Raw genomic sequence first — 16,640 nt, 5'->3', positions numbered from 1 at the left:
CCAGGAGACTGCCCAGTGACCATGGCGGAGAGAACTGAGGTTGCGCCCGACACCATGCTGAGTAGGGGAATGGGCTGGCTCTTGGGTAATTCCTACGTGACCAGGTCTGTGTGTATGAGTGTGTGTTACAGTGTGAGGTCATGAGGTTTATACTGCTGTAGACGTTAGAAGGGAGAGGAACAGAGGGCAGCGACACTTTCCCTAGTTAAGATGAACCGAAGGGACCAGTGAGTGCACAGTAGGAAACCACGTAAGAGAGCCCTCAGAGCTGTGACTCTGATTCTGAGTCTGAGCGGGGGAGACAGGTTTGCCAGCCCTGCGCAACAGCCAGCCTGTGCCGGACCTCAGAAGGCCTTTTTTTTTTGGGGGGGGGGGACGTTCTCCCAAGACACAGCAGCACTTTTCTAAGCTGCCAGAATGACAGGTGCCTTTCTGTGGTCGGGACATCTGAATCTGGTCCCCACCAATCAGGTTGGCTGTGTCATGTGTGGGTCTGGGTTGGCGCATAGCGTGTTGTTAATGCTGAACTCTTTCCCGTCAGTGCTGGATGATATGACACGTCAACTACATTTACAAACTCCCATGGGCACATCTAAAGTCATCTGTGTGAAATACCTGAAGATCTAAATCAAACCAGATAGGCTTCCAAGAAGCCAGCATGCTAAGACCCAGGAGAAGCGCCTTTGTTGTTGTTGATTGTTCTAGTCTGTCTTCTTAGCTTATTCCATCTCATGGACACCTTTCATACTCACAGCATTCCCAGCTTGTCTCTCTTCAGGTGCTCATATAATATAAAAATAGTTCCTTGTCTGTCCTGTGAAATAGAAGCAGAAACAGTGTATTACCTTGGAAACCAAGGGAAAAAAGAGGTGACTCCACAAAGACCACGAAAACGGATTTGAGTCGCCATCTCGAGCGACCTTCGCATATTGTCAGGAGGACATTGGGACAGGCTGCCTCCGGCGTGTGCAGCAGGTGCGCAGAGGGACAGCGCTCGGAGGGACTCTCAGAACCCCTGCGTCAGGCTCATCTGAGTGCCTGTGGACCAGGCACTTCCGTGGGCGTCAGCCAGCTCAGAGTCCTGGGAAGGGAACGTGCCCTTTAGTTCATGGCCTGGGTGAGTCTCTTCCACGTCAGAATTGGAAAGCTGCTGTTTTTTTTTTTTTTTTTTTTTTTTAGATTTATTTATTTATTTGAAAGGGTTACAGAGAGGCAGAGAGAGAGAGAGAGAGGTCTTCCATCCGCTGATTCACTCCCCAGATGGCTGCAATGGTCGGAGCTGAGCCGATCCGAAGCCAGGAGCCAGGAGCTTCTTTCGGGTCTCCCACGTGGGTGCAGGGGTCCAAGGACTTGGGCCATCTTCCACTGCTTTCCCAGGCCATAGCAGAGAGCTGGATCAGAAGTGGAGCAGCCGGGACTCAAACCAGCGCCCATACGGGATGCTGACACTGCAGGCGGCGGCTTTACCCGCTACACCACAGCGCCGGCCCTGGAAAGCTGCTGTTGTAAGTCCAAGGGGTAAAAAGACAGGGAAGCAATTTGTTTCCATTGCACATCAGTGGAAAACTGTGTGTTCTCTATAGCTCAGCCCACTACCTTGTCAGCTTGATTTTATGAGAGGCAGGATACAATTCTGTGAGGTGCAGGCAACTGGTGGATGCAGTCCATCCAGGCTGATACAGGTGGTTCCCCTCCTTAGCTCCCCTTGTAGAAAACGTGTCTTCTCTCCACCGGCTTCAAGATCCCTTATCTGTGAAGATGTCTGCTTTTGGATTCTCTTCTGAGCAGATTATAACATCTGCCCATCTGCCCAGTTCTCTCTTTGTTCAATAAAGTCTTTATTACATGGGGCTTTTTTTTTTTTTAAGTTTATCTATTTGTAAGGCAGAGTGACAGAGAGAAGGAGACACACACACACACACACACACACACACAGGGAGAGAGCTTCTATCAGCTGTTCACTTCCCAAATGGCCACAACTGCCAGGGCTGGACCAAGCTGTACTCCATCTTGGTCTCCTGCTTTGGTGGCAGGGGCCCGAGTACCTCCCAGAATACACATTAGCTGGGAGGGAGAATGGAAAGGAGAGCTGGGGCTTAAACTCGGGCATTTGGATATGAGATGTGGGCATGCCCAGTGGGGGCTTTATTTATTTATTTTTATTTTTAAGATTTATTTACTTATTTCGAAGGCAGAGTGACAGAGAAAGAAGAGATCTTCCACCTGCTGGTTCACCCCTCAAATGCTTGCGACAGCTAGGGGTAAGCTAGGCTAAAGACAGGAGCCAGGAACTCCATCCGGGTCTCCCGTGTGGGTGGCAGGAACTGAAGTCCTTGGGCCGTCATATGCTTCCTCCTGGGTGCCTTGGCAGGAAGCTGGATCAGAGGCACAGAGTAGCTGGCCCTTGAGCCAGGCCCCCTGCCGTGGACGCAGGCGTCCCAAGCTGTGGCTACCCCGCAGTGCCACCTGCCTGCCCCACTGAATTTCTTGTTGCCTGGAGCTGCTCTTCCTCCGCAGACAGGCGTCCAGCGGTGACTTAAATGGCACCTGTGCACAGGTGGGGGCTTCTCCCCTTTGATCACCCTCGCTCCAGGGTTTTGGCGATCAAGTCCCGAACAACTTGAGAGTTCTGAACTCCAGGCTCCACCTCCTCAGCCCGGTAAGACTATGGGTTCTGCTCAGATCTATCGCCCAACATGGCATGGGAATGTCTGCAAAGTGAAACCTGGGCTGAACGTGGCACCTGTCTTCCACGTCTGTTCTCCCACGGCCTGTCGTTCCTCCAGCATGCCTTGTTTTGGTTGCTCTCCAATGCTTTCAGACTCTTGTTTCGTACTCCTTTGTCCAGCTTTCACAATAGCTGTTGATGAGAGCATTAGGGGGCTTCACGCTGAGAAGGAGAGGTCTAGGGTTGGCAGGAGATTTATGACTCTCCACGAAATGTGACCTGGAATCTCCTTAGCTTCCATCCAGAGAGAAGTATAGGAGTGAAAGACTCACCCAGAGTTGGTTTTCCTTAATACCACAAAAAAAAAAAAAAAAAAAAAAAAAAAAAAAAAACTCAGTATTGGATGTCACATGTGAGAGACGTGAACATCTACACATAGGCAGCTCATCGGAGTGAACCCCACGTTGGCTTCGTGTCCGCCAGGTAGGTCCAACCTTGCTGCTGTGTTCCTGGCTGCTGGAGGCCTACCCGCTGGAGCCTACTCAGGCCTGCTTCCCCAGGTAGTGTCGAAGGTCACGGGGCTCTGTGGCCTCGTTCGCCTTCTCCCCCTTCCACCGTGGTGAAGTTTGCTCTTGTACAAGATTCTTCTCAGGCTAGTTATTAGAAGGCACCACGACAGGGGTGGGCACTTGGCGCAATGGCTAAGACTGCACCAATCTTAGAGGTGGGGGGCGGCGCTGTGGCACAGTAGGTTAAGCCTCCGCCTGTGGCTCTGGCATCCCATGTGGGCGCCGGTTCTTGTCCAGGCTGCTCTTCTGAACCAGTTCTCTGCTATGGCCTGGGAAAACAGTAGAAGATGGTTCAAGTATTTGGGCCCCTGCACCCACGTGGAGACCTGGAAGAAGCTCCTGGCTGCTGGCTTCAGATTGGCCCAGTTCCAGCTGTTGCGACTCTTTGGGGAGTGACCCAGCGGATGAAAGACCTGTCTCTCTCTCTGGCTCCCCCTCTGTCTGTAGCTCTGCCTCTCAAATAAATAGATAAAATCTTTTAAAAAATGCCGCTTGGGAAATCTGCCTCCATATCCAAGTGCCTAGCTTTGAGCACTGGCTCTACTCCCAATTCCCAGACCCCAGAGGGTGGTGAAGACCTGAGAAATTGCGTACCGGCCACCCATCTGCTAGATCTGGATTAAGTTCCCAGCTCCCAGCTTTAGGTCCCAGCCCAGCCCAGACCTGGCCATTGTGGGCATTTGGGGAGTGAACCAGCAAATGGGAGTTCTGTGTCTCTCAAACAAATGAAAATAAATAAATAAGAATTTAAAGAGAAAGCACATATCAGCATAATAAATGCTTTTTGCTATATAAACTTGCAAACTGACTTAACCTTTTAAGCTTCAACTTCTTTACTTATAACAATCTAAATAATATCCACCTTTCAAAGTCATTCCTGGAACAAGACAAAATATGTGACAATATCTTACAAGGTGCAAAATGTCATCAGATATTCTAAGTAATTCTGGATGACCCTGGTCTCTCTAGATGGAGCCTGCCTTTCTTGAGCTTGAAAAGCCATGAGTCGAGGCCTGCGCTGTGCTGTAGTGGGCTAAGCCTCCACCCGTGGCGCCGGCATCCCACATGGGCTCCGATTTGAGTCTCGGCTGCCCCTCTTCTGATCCGGCTCTCTGCTGTGGCCTGGGAAAGCAGCAGAAGATGGTCCAAGTCCTTGGGCTCCTGTACCCGTGTGGGAGACCTGGAAGAAGCTCCTGGCTCCTGGCTTTGGATCAGCCCAGTTCCAGCTGTTGTGACCATTTAGGGAGTGAACCAGTGCATGGAAGACCTCTCTGTCTCTCCATCTCTCTGTCTACCTCTTAAATAAATAAATAAAATTTTTCTTTAAAGAAAAATAAAAGCCATGAAGTAAGAATTTAAAACAAGATTATTTGATCAGCCTCTGGCTCAAACATGACTGGGCAACTGCTCTAAATGCGCTCGTTTATAAAGGAAGTGAACGAGAGACAAAGGGAACACAGGGTTCTAGAACAGTTCTGAGACCCGAGTGGGCTCTTACCCCGTGAGCTGAGATGTCCCTGCAATTAGGCCTGATTCCGCGCGCTGGCTGGGACTCTCTGAGACACTGCTCTGAGCTCCTCGGCTCGGGTTTTCTGAGTTCATATCTTGTCCACGATCACCATCGGCCATGTCTGCAGTGGGCCTTATAGACTGTGCCTTCCTGGGGCCGGCACTGCGCCCTAGCGGGTAAAGGCCTCTGCCTGCAGTGCCAGCATCCCATATGGGTGCCAGTTTGAGTCCCGGCTGCTCTACTTCTCTACTTCCCAGCTCTCTGCTATGGCCCGGGAAAGCAGTGGAGAATGGCCCAAGTCCTTGGGCCCCTGCACCTACATGGGAGACCTGGAGAAAGCTTCTGGCTCCTGGCTTCAGGTCGGCTCAGCTCTGGCTGCTGTGGCCATTTGGGGAATGAACCAGAAGATGGAAGACCTCTCTCTCTCTCTCTCTCTCTCTCTCTCTGTCTCTGCCTCTCTGTAACTCTGTCTTTCAAATACATAAATAAATCCAGAGAGAGAGAGAGAAAGAGCGAGACTGTACCTTCCTTAGCAATATTAAACCTTTCTCATCCACTTCCTGCCTGCAGGTGGTTGAGGGTTGTTTGAAGTCCTGGGTGCTGTCAGTCTCTTTTCACCCACACTGATACGGTTGAGCTCTCTCAGAAACTTACGTATTTCAGCTGGCTACAGGTACCGACAACTACATCTGCAGGTCTTTCCCAGGTATACTTAGGTTTTCTGTTTTTCTTTGCCTCCCTCTCTTTTAGGGTCAGGTATCCTCAGCAAGCCAGGCTCCAGCAGGAGACCACGCCCTTCGTCTCTTCTCCCCGATCCACTCGAACGTAGTTGCTGGGTGCATGATGCTCGCGGGACATTTACTCGGAGATTTGTGATACTAGGTTCTAGCCACACTGTATGGTACATTACCCGTGTTTTAAGGCTAACTCTTTAAAGTTTTATTTAATTGAAAGGCAGAGAGAGAGAGATCTTCCATCCGTAGTTCATGCCTCAGCTGGCTGCAATAGCCAGGGCTGGGCCAGATTAAAACCAGGAGCCAGGAAATCCAATCGGGTGCCCCACTTGGGACTCAAGTACTTGGGCCATCACTTGCTGCCTCTCAGGCGCATTAGCAGGAAGCTGGATGGAAAGCAGGGGTGGGACTGGATCTCAGGCACTCTGATAGGGAAGTGTGGGCGTCCCAAGTGGCTCTTTGACCCAAATGTGCTGCAACCCTTGTCTCAAGGCTGACTTTTAAGTGGCTTTTCTTGTACAAAAGCTTTCTCATTTAAAAAAAAATCCCCCTTTGAAGCTGAAGTATCATATTTCTAGAATCTCTCTATCCCCTTTCTCTTCTGCTTGCAAAGTGCCTGGTGCGTTCTTTGTGGCACCACACCTTGCCAAATGCAGCCATCCGTGCCCAGCGTACAATAGCAACGTTCTGTTTTCCAGCCGTTTCCTTACAGCCGCAGGGGCATGAGGTCCAGGGTTCGTCTTCCCAGTTACTGCCAGAGTCCGGCTTTGTAACACGGATCATCATGTCCATAAGCGGTTTCCTTTCATTGCCTAACCGCTAAGCCAAACACCAACATTTCAGGGTTTTGTCTGGGGAGCGTCCTTCTTTGGATACTAATTTCTGTTGGGTTATGGGCTAGAAATTAACTAATAGGGGCTGGCACTGTGTGAAGCCACTGCCTGTGAAGCCAGGCATCCCACATGAGTGCTGGTTCGAGTCCCAGCTGCTCTTTGAATCCAGCTGCCTGCTAATGGCCTGGGAAAAGCAGCAGAAGATGGCCCAAGTGCTTGGGCCCCTGCACGCATGTGGGAATCCTGAAAAAAGCACAAGGCTCCTGGCTTCAGCTTGGCCTGGTACTGGCCATTGTGGCCATCTGGGGAGTGAACCAGTGATGAAAAAAACTCTCTGACTCTGATGTTCAAAATAAATACAATATATCTTTTTTTTTAAGTAGCAAACAATTCTTATTGCTTATCAAAACAGAAGCGGCATGTCCTGTGCAGGCTTCATTTCCTACGTGGACTGGCATGGGTTTGGTTCACCCAGGGGTCCGAGCGGCAGGAGGCTCTGAGGCAATGTGCTCGCATGATCTTCCCAGGCAGGAAAAAGAACACGGCCACTCACGAAGCGCCTCCTAAAGGCTTCGGCATGGGAAAGACTTAGATCCCTTTGGCTCATATCTCATTGGTCAAAGCAAGCTACACAGCCATGCCCAAGTCCAGGGGAGGGTTTCAGAAGTGTGATCGCGTTATGTGCCTGGAAGGATGAGAGACTTGCTTGCAATCTGCTTCCTCCCGAGGCACACCCTGGCCTCAGGCAAGGCTTGCTGGGGGCTGTGGAGCTGTTCGGGCCCGCAGCACACCGCCTGTGCGTGTGCGAGACCAGCCCTGCCCCACACTGTTGCAGGCAGTAACCAGGGCGCCTCTCTCCATATGGCTTTCATTACAACTTCATTTCATTAGGAAACCAGTGGGGGTATGCCGTAGCATTACAGAAATTCCGGGGATGGGTCCTACCACGTTGCTTACAAACCCAGCAATGCCTCCTTCCAATATTCATCAAGGAAAAATAAACTCGTGGGGTGATCTCATTTCCTTTTTTTTTTTCCCAAAGACTGGCCAAGAAGCATCGTTTGAAAATCTGTGCTAGAGATGGGAAGGAAAACACTGCGGAGAACAGGGGCGTGTTAGGATTAGATAGTGCTGACAAGGATGTATTGTTAATGCCACTTTCCTTTCCCGGAAAGAGCTTTCAGACTGTATTAAATATTGTCAAAGTGGGGCCGGCGCTGTGGTGCAGTAGGTTAAGCTTCTGCCTGTGGTGCCGGCATCCCATATGGGCACCAGTTCGTGTCCTGGCTGCTCCTCTTCTGATCCAGCTCTCTGCTATGGCCTGGGAAAGCAATGGAGGATGGCCCAGATGCTTGGGCCCCTGCACCTGAGTGGGAGACCTGGAAGAGGCTCCTGGCTCCTGGCTTTGGATCAGCTCAGCTCCAGCCGTTGGGGCCATTTGGGGAGTGAACCAGAGCATGGAAGACCTCTCTCCCTGTCTCTCCCTCTCTCTAACTCTGCCTCTCAAATAAATCAATCTTAAAAAAATATTCTCAAAGTTTATTTGAACATCATTTGAAATGGACCCCAGCGTTCTTGGGCTTCGTTGGTCGTGGTTTAGAAGTAGAGACAGTGAGTGGGAAAAAGGCTGGTGGGGGCTCCTTGGAGTAACAGGAAGGATCACACTGGACCCCTATGCACAGTTATGGGCTTGGATGTCAGGGTCACTGGCTGTGTGCCTTGGGAAGGTCCTTCGAGTCCTCAAGCCTAAGGTTGTCATGGTTACGGGGTGGAAATTGCAGCTCCTGCAGCCCAGGCACGCGGAATAAACGCAGCAATGGGTCAAAGCCCTCGGCCGCATTGCCAGCACTCCGTCCCTTGGAAAAGGCGGTGGAGAGGGCACGTGGGGGGTCAGGGTCGGGAAGGATGAGACCCTGTCTCAGGAGTCACAGAGGCAGGACGCTGTGGTCCAATGTCCAGAATTTCCCCACGGTCACAGGGCCCCGTCCCCCCTCGGATTGCTACCATTGCTTCCCCGCCTCCCTCCTGCTTCCACACCTCACTTCAAGGGTCTTTTAGCCTTTCTGGATACCTTCCTCCTTTTTTGATTTATTTATCTGAAGCAGTTACAGAAAGAGAGGGAGAGGAGGAGAGGAGAGAGAGGTGTCCTCCATCCACTGGTTCACTCCCCAGATGGCTGCCAATGGCTGGAGCTGAGCAGACCTGAGGCCAGGAGCAGGGAGCTTCCTCCGGGTCTCCCACATGGGTGCCGGGGCCCAAGCACTTGGGCCATCTTCCACTGCTATCCCAGGTCATAGCGGAGAGCTGGATTGGAAGTGGAGCTGTCGGGACTCCAACCAGCGTCCATATTGTATGCCGGCGCTGCAGGTGGCACTCCACCCTCTACACCACAGTGCCGCCCCTCTAGCATCCTTTTTAAATGGACTCTTCCACGTCTCTGGATTTTGTCCTCTTTTCTCTTTGCTTACCTTTTTCTTCTCCTAATTGTTCCATCACTGCCCCCCGATCTCCATTACCCCTTCTCTGCCATTCCCTCTTGCACCCTGTATGAGCTGTTCGCGGTGGGCGATCTGGACACGTGTCTGTGCCGTTCCCGCTGCCTGCCTGTGTGCTCTCCTCCCCGAGCCCGGCCCTCGGCTTCTTCCAGCCGTCGTGATCTGTCTCAGCCGCTAACGTCTGTTCCGAGGAGTGGACCTGATCGACTCAGCGACAAGGGCATAAAACGCGTACAAAGTTGGGGGCTCTCTTTTTCCTGCAGGTACTAAAATTTCAATAAAGTATGAGCCCTTTAGACTGAGGAATAAATCTGGAATAATAACTTCTGACAATAAAAAGTGATGGAGCGTGTTTTCTTTGGGGGCAGGAGACTTTTCCTGCCAAATATACTTACTTATAAAAGCTGCTCTGCTTTGATTTTTAAAAATTTTTAAATGACACTGCCTTAAAATGTATTTATTTATTTGAAAGGCAGAGAGAGAGAGAGAGAGAGAGAGAAAGATCTTCCATCCATTCCCCAAATGCCCCCTATAGCCAGCTAGGCCAGGCCAAAGCCAGGAACTAGAAATTGAATCTGGGTCTCCCCTGTGGGTGGCAGGGACCCAAATATTTGAACCACACCTCCCAGGGTGTGCACTAGCAGGAAGCTGGATGGAGAGCAGACACAGAACATGGGATGTAGGCACTCAAAGCAGCAGCTTAAGGCCGGCGCCGCAGCTCACTAGGCTAATCCTCCGCCTGAGGCGCTGGCACCCTGGGTTCTAGTCCCGGTCAGGGCGCCGGATTCTGTCCCGGTTGCCCCTCTTCCAGGCCAGCTCTCTGCTGTGGCCAGGGAGTGCAGTGGAGGATGGCCCAAGTGCTTGGGCCCTGCACCCCATGGGAGACCAGGAGAAGCACCTGGCTCCCGGCTTCGGATCAGGGCAGTGTGTCGGCCGCAGCGGCCATTGGAGGGTGAACCAACGGCAAAGGAAGACCTTTCTCTCTGTCTCTCTCTCACTGTCCACTCTGCCTGTCAAAAAGTAAACAAACAAACAAACAAACACATAAAAAACCAGCAGCTTAACCACAGTGCCAAATGCCCACCCTCACTTTGGTATTTTAGGCTACGAAACAGACTCAGACAAAGCTAGAGTCAGATTCAGCCACCTTGTGGCACATAGAAGTGTTTCAGTTGAATTAGTCTGCGGCTCAAAATGATTTAATTCCACAGAGATTGTGTGCAGCAGATGTAACAGTTCATTTCCGGTAAAACAGTTCAATGTAGATTTTTCATTCTTTTTGTGTTTTACCAACTTTTATGTACTTTAAGGGAATATGAAGTCCATTTTATATATTCACAAATGGCATGAACCTAACAAAGGCCTCACGCACCTTGGCAGTGCCCTGGTGATGTGGGGATTGCACAGCCAGGCTACTGTTCACCGTGGGCCGCATGCTCAGGCTTATGTTTCTCAGTGGCCTATAAAAATATTCAACCTTTGTGGTGGGCACTTGGCCTAGGCGTTAAGATGCCTGCATCCCGTATAAGAATACCAGGGTTCAATTCCCAGCCCTAGCTCCCGACTCCTGTTTCTGGCTTACAGCAGACCCTGGGAGGTAATTTGGTTTCCTGCCACCTGCATGGGAGACCAGGATTGAGCTCCTGGCCCCCCAGCTATTGTGGGCATTTGGGGAGTGAACCAATGGATGGAGACTCTTTGTTGTGCCAGAAAATTTTTTGGACCCTTAAAAATATTGGTTCTCAAGTTTGAAAAATAAAAAAAGTACTAAATGCAGAATTAAAGACCTGTAAATCAAAACCTTCAATCCATTGGCTCCTGCCCAATAATCCCGTGACTGTGTATACATTATACTTCACGTGGGAGGTGGATTTGGTGCAGCGTTTGAGGTGAGGTAGGATGGGTCTTCCACTGGGGGGTGGGGCACAGCCCCCCGTGTCAGAAATTAGAAAATCTGAATCCAAGTGGAAAAACAGGAAACCACTTCTCCAGAATAACAGGAATTTCCAGGCACACATGGAGGCTGGGGGCTGGGTAGAAGCCGGGACTTCGTGCTTGCCCTGAAACGGCTGAGCAGGGCCCCAATATCGCCGCAAAAACAACCCCACGTGGAGCCAGCCATTTTTATCAGAGTTCCTTCCGGAGAGCGGCGGCTCCCTGGAGGCCCCAGGATGCTACGGACTGAATTGTGTCTCCCTAAATTCGCAGGATGAAGCCCTGATCCTATGTGGGAGACAGGGCCTTTAGGAGGTGGTGGTGGTGAGGTGAGTGTGTTAGCCAGCTTCTTCCCACTCTAAAGGAACGCCTGAGGCAGGCTCATTTTATAAAGGAGAACGGTTTAATTTGGCCCACGGTGCACCATCAGGCAGAGCTCCCACTGGCTGGGCCTCTGGGGAGGGTGTTCTTGCTGCCGCCCAGAGATGGGTCATGTGCCTCGTCTGTATCTGTCAGTCATGGCCCCACCCAAATGGGCTCCTTCAGTCTGGTCACTTGGTCAAGCCCTACCTGTGACTGGATGAAGTTTCCACCTAGCTGGTGCCATTAACATCACACCTGGGGAACAGAACACCTGCATTCAGGCAGACAAAGATTCAGACCATGGCGGTAAGGTCGAGAGGGTAGAAACTTCAGCTGATAGAACCTGTGTCTCAGCCAGTGCCGCGGCTCACTAGGCTAATCCTCCACCTGCAGTGCCAGCACACCAGGTTCTAATCCCGGTCGGGGTGCTGGATTCTGTCCCAGTTGCCCCTCTTCCAGGCCAGCTCTCTGCTGTGGCCCGGGAGTGCAGTGGAGGATGGCCCAGATCCTTGGGCCCTGCACCGTGTGGGAGACCAGGAGGAAGCACCTGGCTCCTGGCTTTGATCGGTGCAGCGCGCTAGCGGCCATTTGGGGGGTGAACCAACGGAAACGGAAGGAAGATCTTTCTCTCTGTCTCTTTTTCTCAATAACTCTGCCTGTCCAAAAAAAAAAAAAAAAAAAAAAGAAGAAGAAGAAGAAGAAGAACCTGTGTCTGAATAGAAGAGGCTATAGCGCTCCCTCTCTCTCTCTCCTCTCTCTCCCAAGCAGACACAGCTGGACTGATGTGGGCATGCCCTGGGCTCACAGCTGAACTTCTGGGGCGGGGCGGGGGGGGGGGTGCTTCCCTGCCCTTCTCTAAGCAGCACGAAGCCTTTTCGGAATACGTGACAAATTCATTCTTCGCCAGTATCCATTTCAAGGGCCACCGAACCATTAGCCACCCCACAGGCCCTCTCTTTGTGCCAGTCTGGGCCAACGCCACACCCTTCATACCTCAATGTCATAGCCGATGCCGTGGGCCTTGCACATCTGCAGAAAAACGTAGGGGAAGACCAGCGAGAGATTGTTGTGCTGCAGCTGGGTGGTCATCACTGCATAGCGGCTCGTTGCCTTCGACTGCAAGAGGCCACAGGGGCTTGTCAGACTGTTGAACACATATTTAAATCGGCTCTTAACTTTAGAATAGGTGGAGATGGACAGAAAAGTCGCAAAGATAATATGGAGAGCTCTGGTATCCACCATACCTACTCTCTCCACTCTGTGCATCCGTTGGCGTGGTGCAACTGTCACAAGTATGGAACCAAGCTGTCGTATTGCTACTGAGGCCGTACTTTGTTTGGATTCCATTGGCTTTTCCCCAATCCCCTGTTTCTGTGCAGGGGTCCTACCCAAGGTACCACGTTCTATTTAGTCATCCCGCCTCGTCAGGTCTCTCTGGGCTGTGACTGTTTTTCATACTTTCTCTGCTTTTGATGATCCTGGCAGTTTTCAGAAGCACTGATCAGATATTTTGTAAAAGGTCCTTCGATTTGGGTTTGTCTGGTTCTTTCTTTCTTTCTTTCTTTCTTTCTTTCTTTCTTTCTTTCTTTCTGACAGGCAGAGTGACAGTGAGAGAGAGATAGAGAGACAGAAAGAAAGGTCTTCCTTTACTGTTGGTTCACCCTCCAATGGCCTCTGCGGCCAGCGTGCTGCAGCCAGCGCACCGCGCTTATCCGAAGGCGGGAGCCAGGTGCTTCTCCTGTTCTCCCATGCGGGTGCAGGGTCCAAGCACTTGGGCCATTCTCCACTGTACTTCCGGGCCACAGCAGAGAGCTGGACTGGAAGAGGGGCAACCAGGACAGAATCCAGCGCCCCGACCTGGACTAGAACCCGGTGTGCCGGCACCTCAGGCAGAGGATTAGCCTATTGAGCCACGGTGCTGGCCTGTCTGGTGCTTTTCAAACAATTAGGCTGCAGTCTTATGTGTGTGGGTTTTCAGATTTTTAAATTTATTTATTTGAGAGGCAGAGTTACAACAGTGACAAGGAGAGACAGAGAGAGCTCTTCCATCTGCTGGTTCACTCCCTAAATGGCCACAACGGCAGGAGCTAAGCCGATCGGAAGCCAGGAGTCAGGAATTTCCTCCAGGTCTCCCATGTAGGTGCAAGCGCCCAAGGACTTGGGCCATCCTCCACTGCCTGTGCAGGCCATAGCAGAGAGCTGAATCGGAAAAGGAGCAACCAAGACCAGAAATGGTGCCCATATGGAATGTCGGCACCACAGGTGGAAGATTAACCCGCAGCACCAGTCCCTCTTGTGTTTTTGAGAGGAAGAGGTACACTGCTGTTTTTCATCAGTCAAGGTCAAGGCCACCCACAGGACTTCTCATTGATGTGCATCATCATCATTCGGGAAAATCAGCTTCTGTTATCACAGCAAACACTGCGTAGTTTCCTCTGCTGGAAGATACTCCCCACTCACCCCACCCCCAACACCACACCCTTTAGAAGCCTTCTGTAAGTGGACCCGCCTTTTTAAGGTGGCCTTTTAATACAAGTTCTTTTCTTTGGAAAACTATGATTCTTTACTGTGCTTGCCTCTCAATGGGAGCTATCTCAAAGAGACTGGTTACAGAAGGCCCCAAGTATTTTGGTTATGCATTTCCTAAAGCCACTGCAATTTCATCCGTGTAAAATGACATATTAGGTCCTGGCAGTCGTGTCGCCTGCCCTTTGTGAGCCGTTGACAATCAGCCCTGTTCCTCCTTGGAGAAGTGGAAATTTGGAGAACTGCCTGCAAGGCATGGCCAACCTGACGACAGAGAGGAGGTAGGAGCCTGGTCAGCTCTGGAATTTGGGGGATCCTTGTGTGCTGGGCAACCCCGTGCCAGGAATTGTGCTGTGGCTTGGAGCCGGGGAAGGCAAAGGAGGCGCCGCTCATCCCAAGCTGGGACCGCAGGGACCTGGCGCTCACCTGCAGACACACCCGAGGTAACACCGGGGAGCTGGGGCTGACTGAGTAGGTCCTTCCCCTCTTGCACGCTGCTCCCCCCCACATACACATGCACACACACACACATTCCCATACCTGCACCCACACACATACACACACATTCCCATACCTGCACTCACACTCATATACACATGCTTACACACACCCACACACACTCCCATAACCACACACACACACTCATATACACACATGCGTACACATACATTCCTATACCCACACACACACACACATACACACACATTCCCATACCCACACACACTCATACATACACACTCATACACACACACGCATATACACACATTCCCATACCTGCACACACACACACACTCACACATTCCCATACCTGCACACACACACATACACACACACTCAGAGTTCATGGCTGCCTTTGGGGGCATCCTTCTCCACCACGCAGGCTTTTCTCTCCACATTTACATCAGCACTGTCCCCAGGGGGCACACCATCGGTCCCATTCACTGAGGCTGCTCTTGCTACACGGAAGTAGAGTCCACATCTCCAAACGTGTTAGCCCATCTCCGGCTAAGGCACTCTGAGTTATGCATCTCCACTGCTGTTGTCCTATTTGTAGCCATTGGGACTGTAAAAATACATATTTATTTATTTGAAAGGCAGAGACAGAGAGAGATCAATCTTCTGTCCACTGGTTTACTCCCAAAATGCCCACAACAGCCAAGTCTGAGCCACCCCAAAGCCAGGAGTCAGGAACTACACCTGGGTCTCCTATATGGGTGGCAGGGGCTCAAGTATTTAGGCCGCCATCTGTCGCCTTCCCAGGCTCATTAGCAGGAAGCTGGAGCAGAAGCTGGGGCTCGAACTGGCACTCTGATACGGGATATCGGTGTCACAGTGGCGGCTTAATCCTCTGTGGCACAAAGTTGATTAAAGATTTTCTTTAAAAGAAAATATGTTTGACCTTCCTAACCTGGTGAGTGCACATTCTTAGCACCTTGACTTATCATGAGCTGCCCTCCTGGCTGTCTCCCTTGCATGACTGGGGCAGGCACTGCTCAGTGTCTGAATCTATAGATCAGGTGTGATGCTAACACCAAAAAGGCATTCTGTGTTTACCAAACAGGAGAGAGAAAGAATGAATATAATAGATAAGGTGGATAGTACACTCCCCTCTGACTTAAGAACCTCTTCAAAAAGTGTAAATTCTGGGGCTGGTGCTGTGGCATGGTAGGCTAAGCCTCTACCTGAGGTGCCAGCATCCCATATGGGTCACAGTCGAAATGCAAGCACGGGTATGCATTTGGCCTAGTGGTTAAAATGCCTTGTAGCTGGCACTGTGACGCAGGGTTAAAGCCCTGGCCTGAAGAGCTGGCATCCCATATGGGCGCCGGTTCTAGTCCCGGCTGCTCCTCTTCCAATCCAGCTCTCTGCTATGGCCTGGAAAAGCAGTAGAAGATGGCACAAGTCCTTGTGCCTCTGTACCCACACGGGAGACCCAGAAGAAGCTCCTGGCTCCTGGCTTTGGATCAGCCCAGCTCTGGCCATTGTGGCCATTTGGGGAGTGAACCAGCAGATGGAAGACCTCTCTCTGTGTCTGTCTGTAACTCTGCCTTTCAAATAACTAAATAAAATCTTAAGGAAAAAAAGTATAAAAGTGCTTTGAGGTAGAAGCAGGTGATTTTGTGAAGGCCAGAGGATGGTCTCGCCATTCCCAGAGATGCCAGCCCAGAGCAATCTGCCCAGGCCTCGCCCCTAGAGGACAGTGTGGTGCAAGGAGTCAGAATGATAGCTGTGGTTTATCTGGTTCCTGGCACTGTACTGGGTGCTCATTCAATCACCAGAAGCCAGAGACAGAAAATGATAGATTCAAGAGAAGTCACATGGAGTAAGTGGCCCGGCCAGGTTTCTAACTCCGAAGAACTTTTCCACTACAGAATTCTATCTGTGTCCTCACCACCAGCTCCCCAGGTCAGAGAGGTCTAGGGTGTGTTGGTGATGGGGATGGGAGTGTCCTCTTGTTTTAGATTCTTTACGAATCACAAGCCCGGGCTGGGGTGTGGGGAGCTGTAGTCTGCATGCCTAAAGCAGAGGAGACCTCAGGGTGGGCTGCCCTCACCTGGCGTCCTGTAACCAGCTCAGACCAGCCAGGGAGCCCTCCTGCGGGACGTGGGGCCAAGATACACAGCTCGGAGCTGGACGCTAGCTCCGGGCGTCTGCCTGCCTGTCTTGCTGACTGTGACCTCATCTTGTTCTGCTTTTTTTGTGACAGCATAAGACAAGTTTAGAAGACAAAATAACCTTGGCGTTACCTTATGGGTTCATGGCAATTATCGCGCAATCACACGCTCAGTAAGCAGGATGGAGTTCCAGCGTATTTACGGTTCATGTCCCTGTGCAAATGTGCAGGCTTCTAGACCTTTGCCGGGAAGACAGGCGTGGGGCACAGCCTGGCATGCAGAGTGAGCAGGGGGCCGGCACTGTGGTATAGTGGGTAAAGCCACTGCCTGCAGTGCCAGCATTCCATATGGGCACTGGTTCGAGTCCCGGCTGCTCCACTTCCGATCCAGTG

The 16,640-nt window shown here is 51.3% G+C and overlaps 1 protein-coding gene across 1 annotated transcript in view; it reads right to left on the bottom strand.

The window, feature by feature from the left end:
- IQCH (IQ motif containing H) overlaps positions 1-16,640 on the bottom strand; it is a 142,949-nt gene that overhangs the window by 9,357 nt on the left and 116,952 nt on the right. The window contains exons 14-15 of the mRNA XM_008268850.5: positions 12,101-12,223; positions 753-814 (exon numbers count right to left, since the gene is read on the bottom strand). Coding sequence (XP_008267072.3) covers positions 753-814; positions 12,101-12,223 — 185 coding nt within the window. The remainder of the gene's footprint in view (positions 1-752; positions 815-12,100; positions 12,224-16,640) is intronic.

This window comes from Oryctolagus cuniculus, chromosome 12 (assembly GCF_051225735.1).
Source record: "Oryctolagus cuniculus isolate XC-2025 breed Fujian yellow rabbit chromosome 12, ASM5122573v1, whole genome shotgun sequence".
In the NCBI taxonomy this organism is placed as follows: domain Eukaryota; kingdom Metazoa; phylum Chordata; class Mammalia; order Lagomorpha; family Leporidae; genus Oryctolagus; species Oryctolagus cuniculus.
Note: the sequence above shows the minus strand (reverse complement) of the source record. Positions and strands in the feature narration are given on the sequence as shown.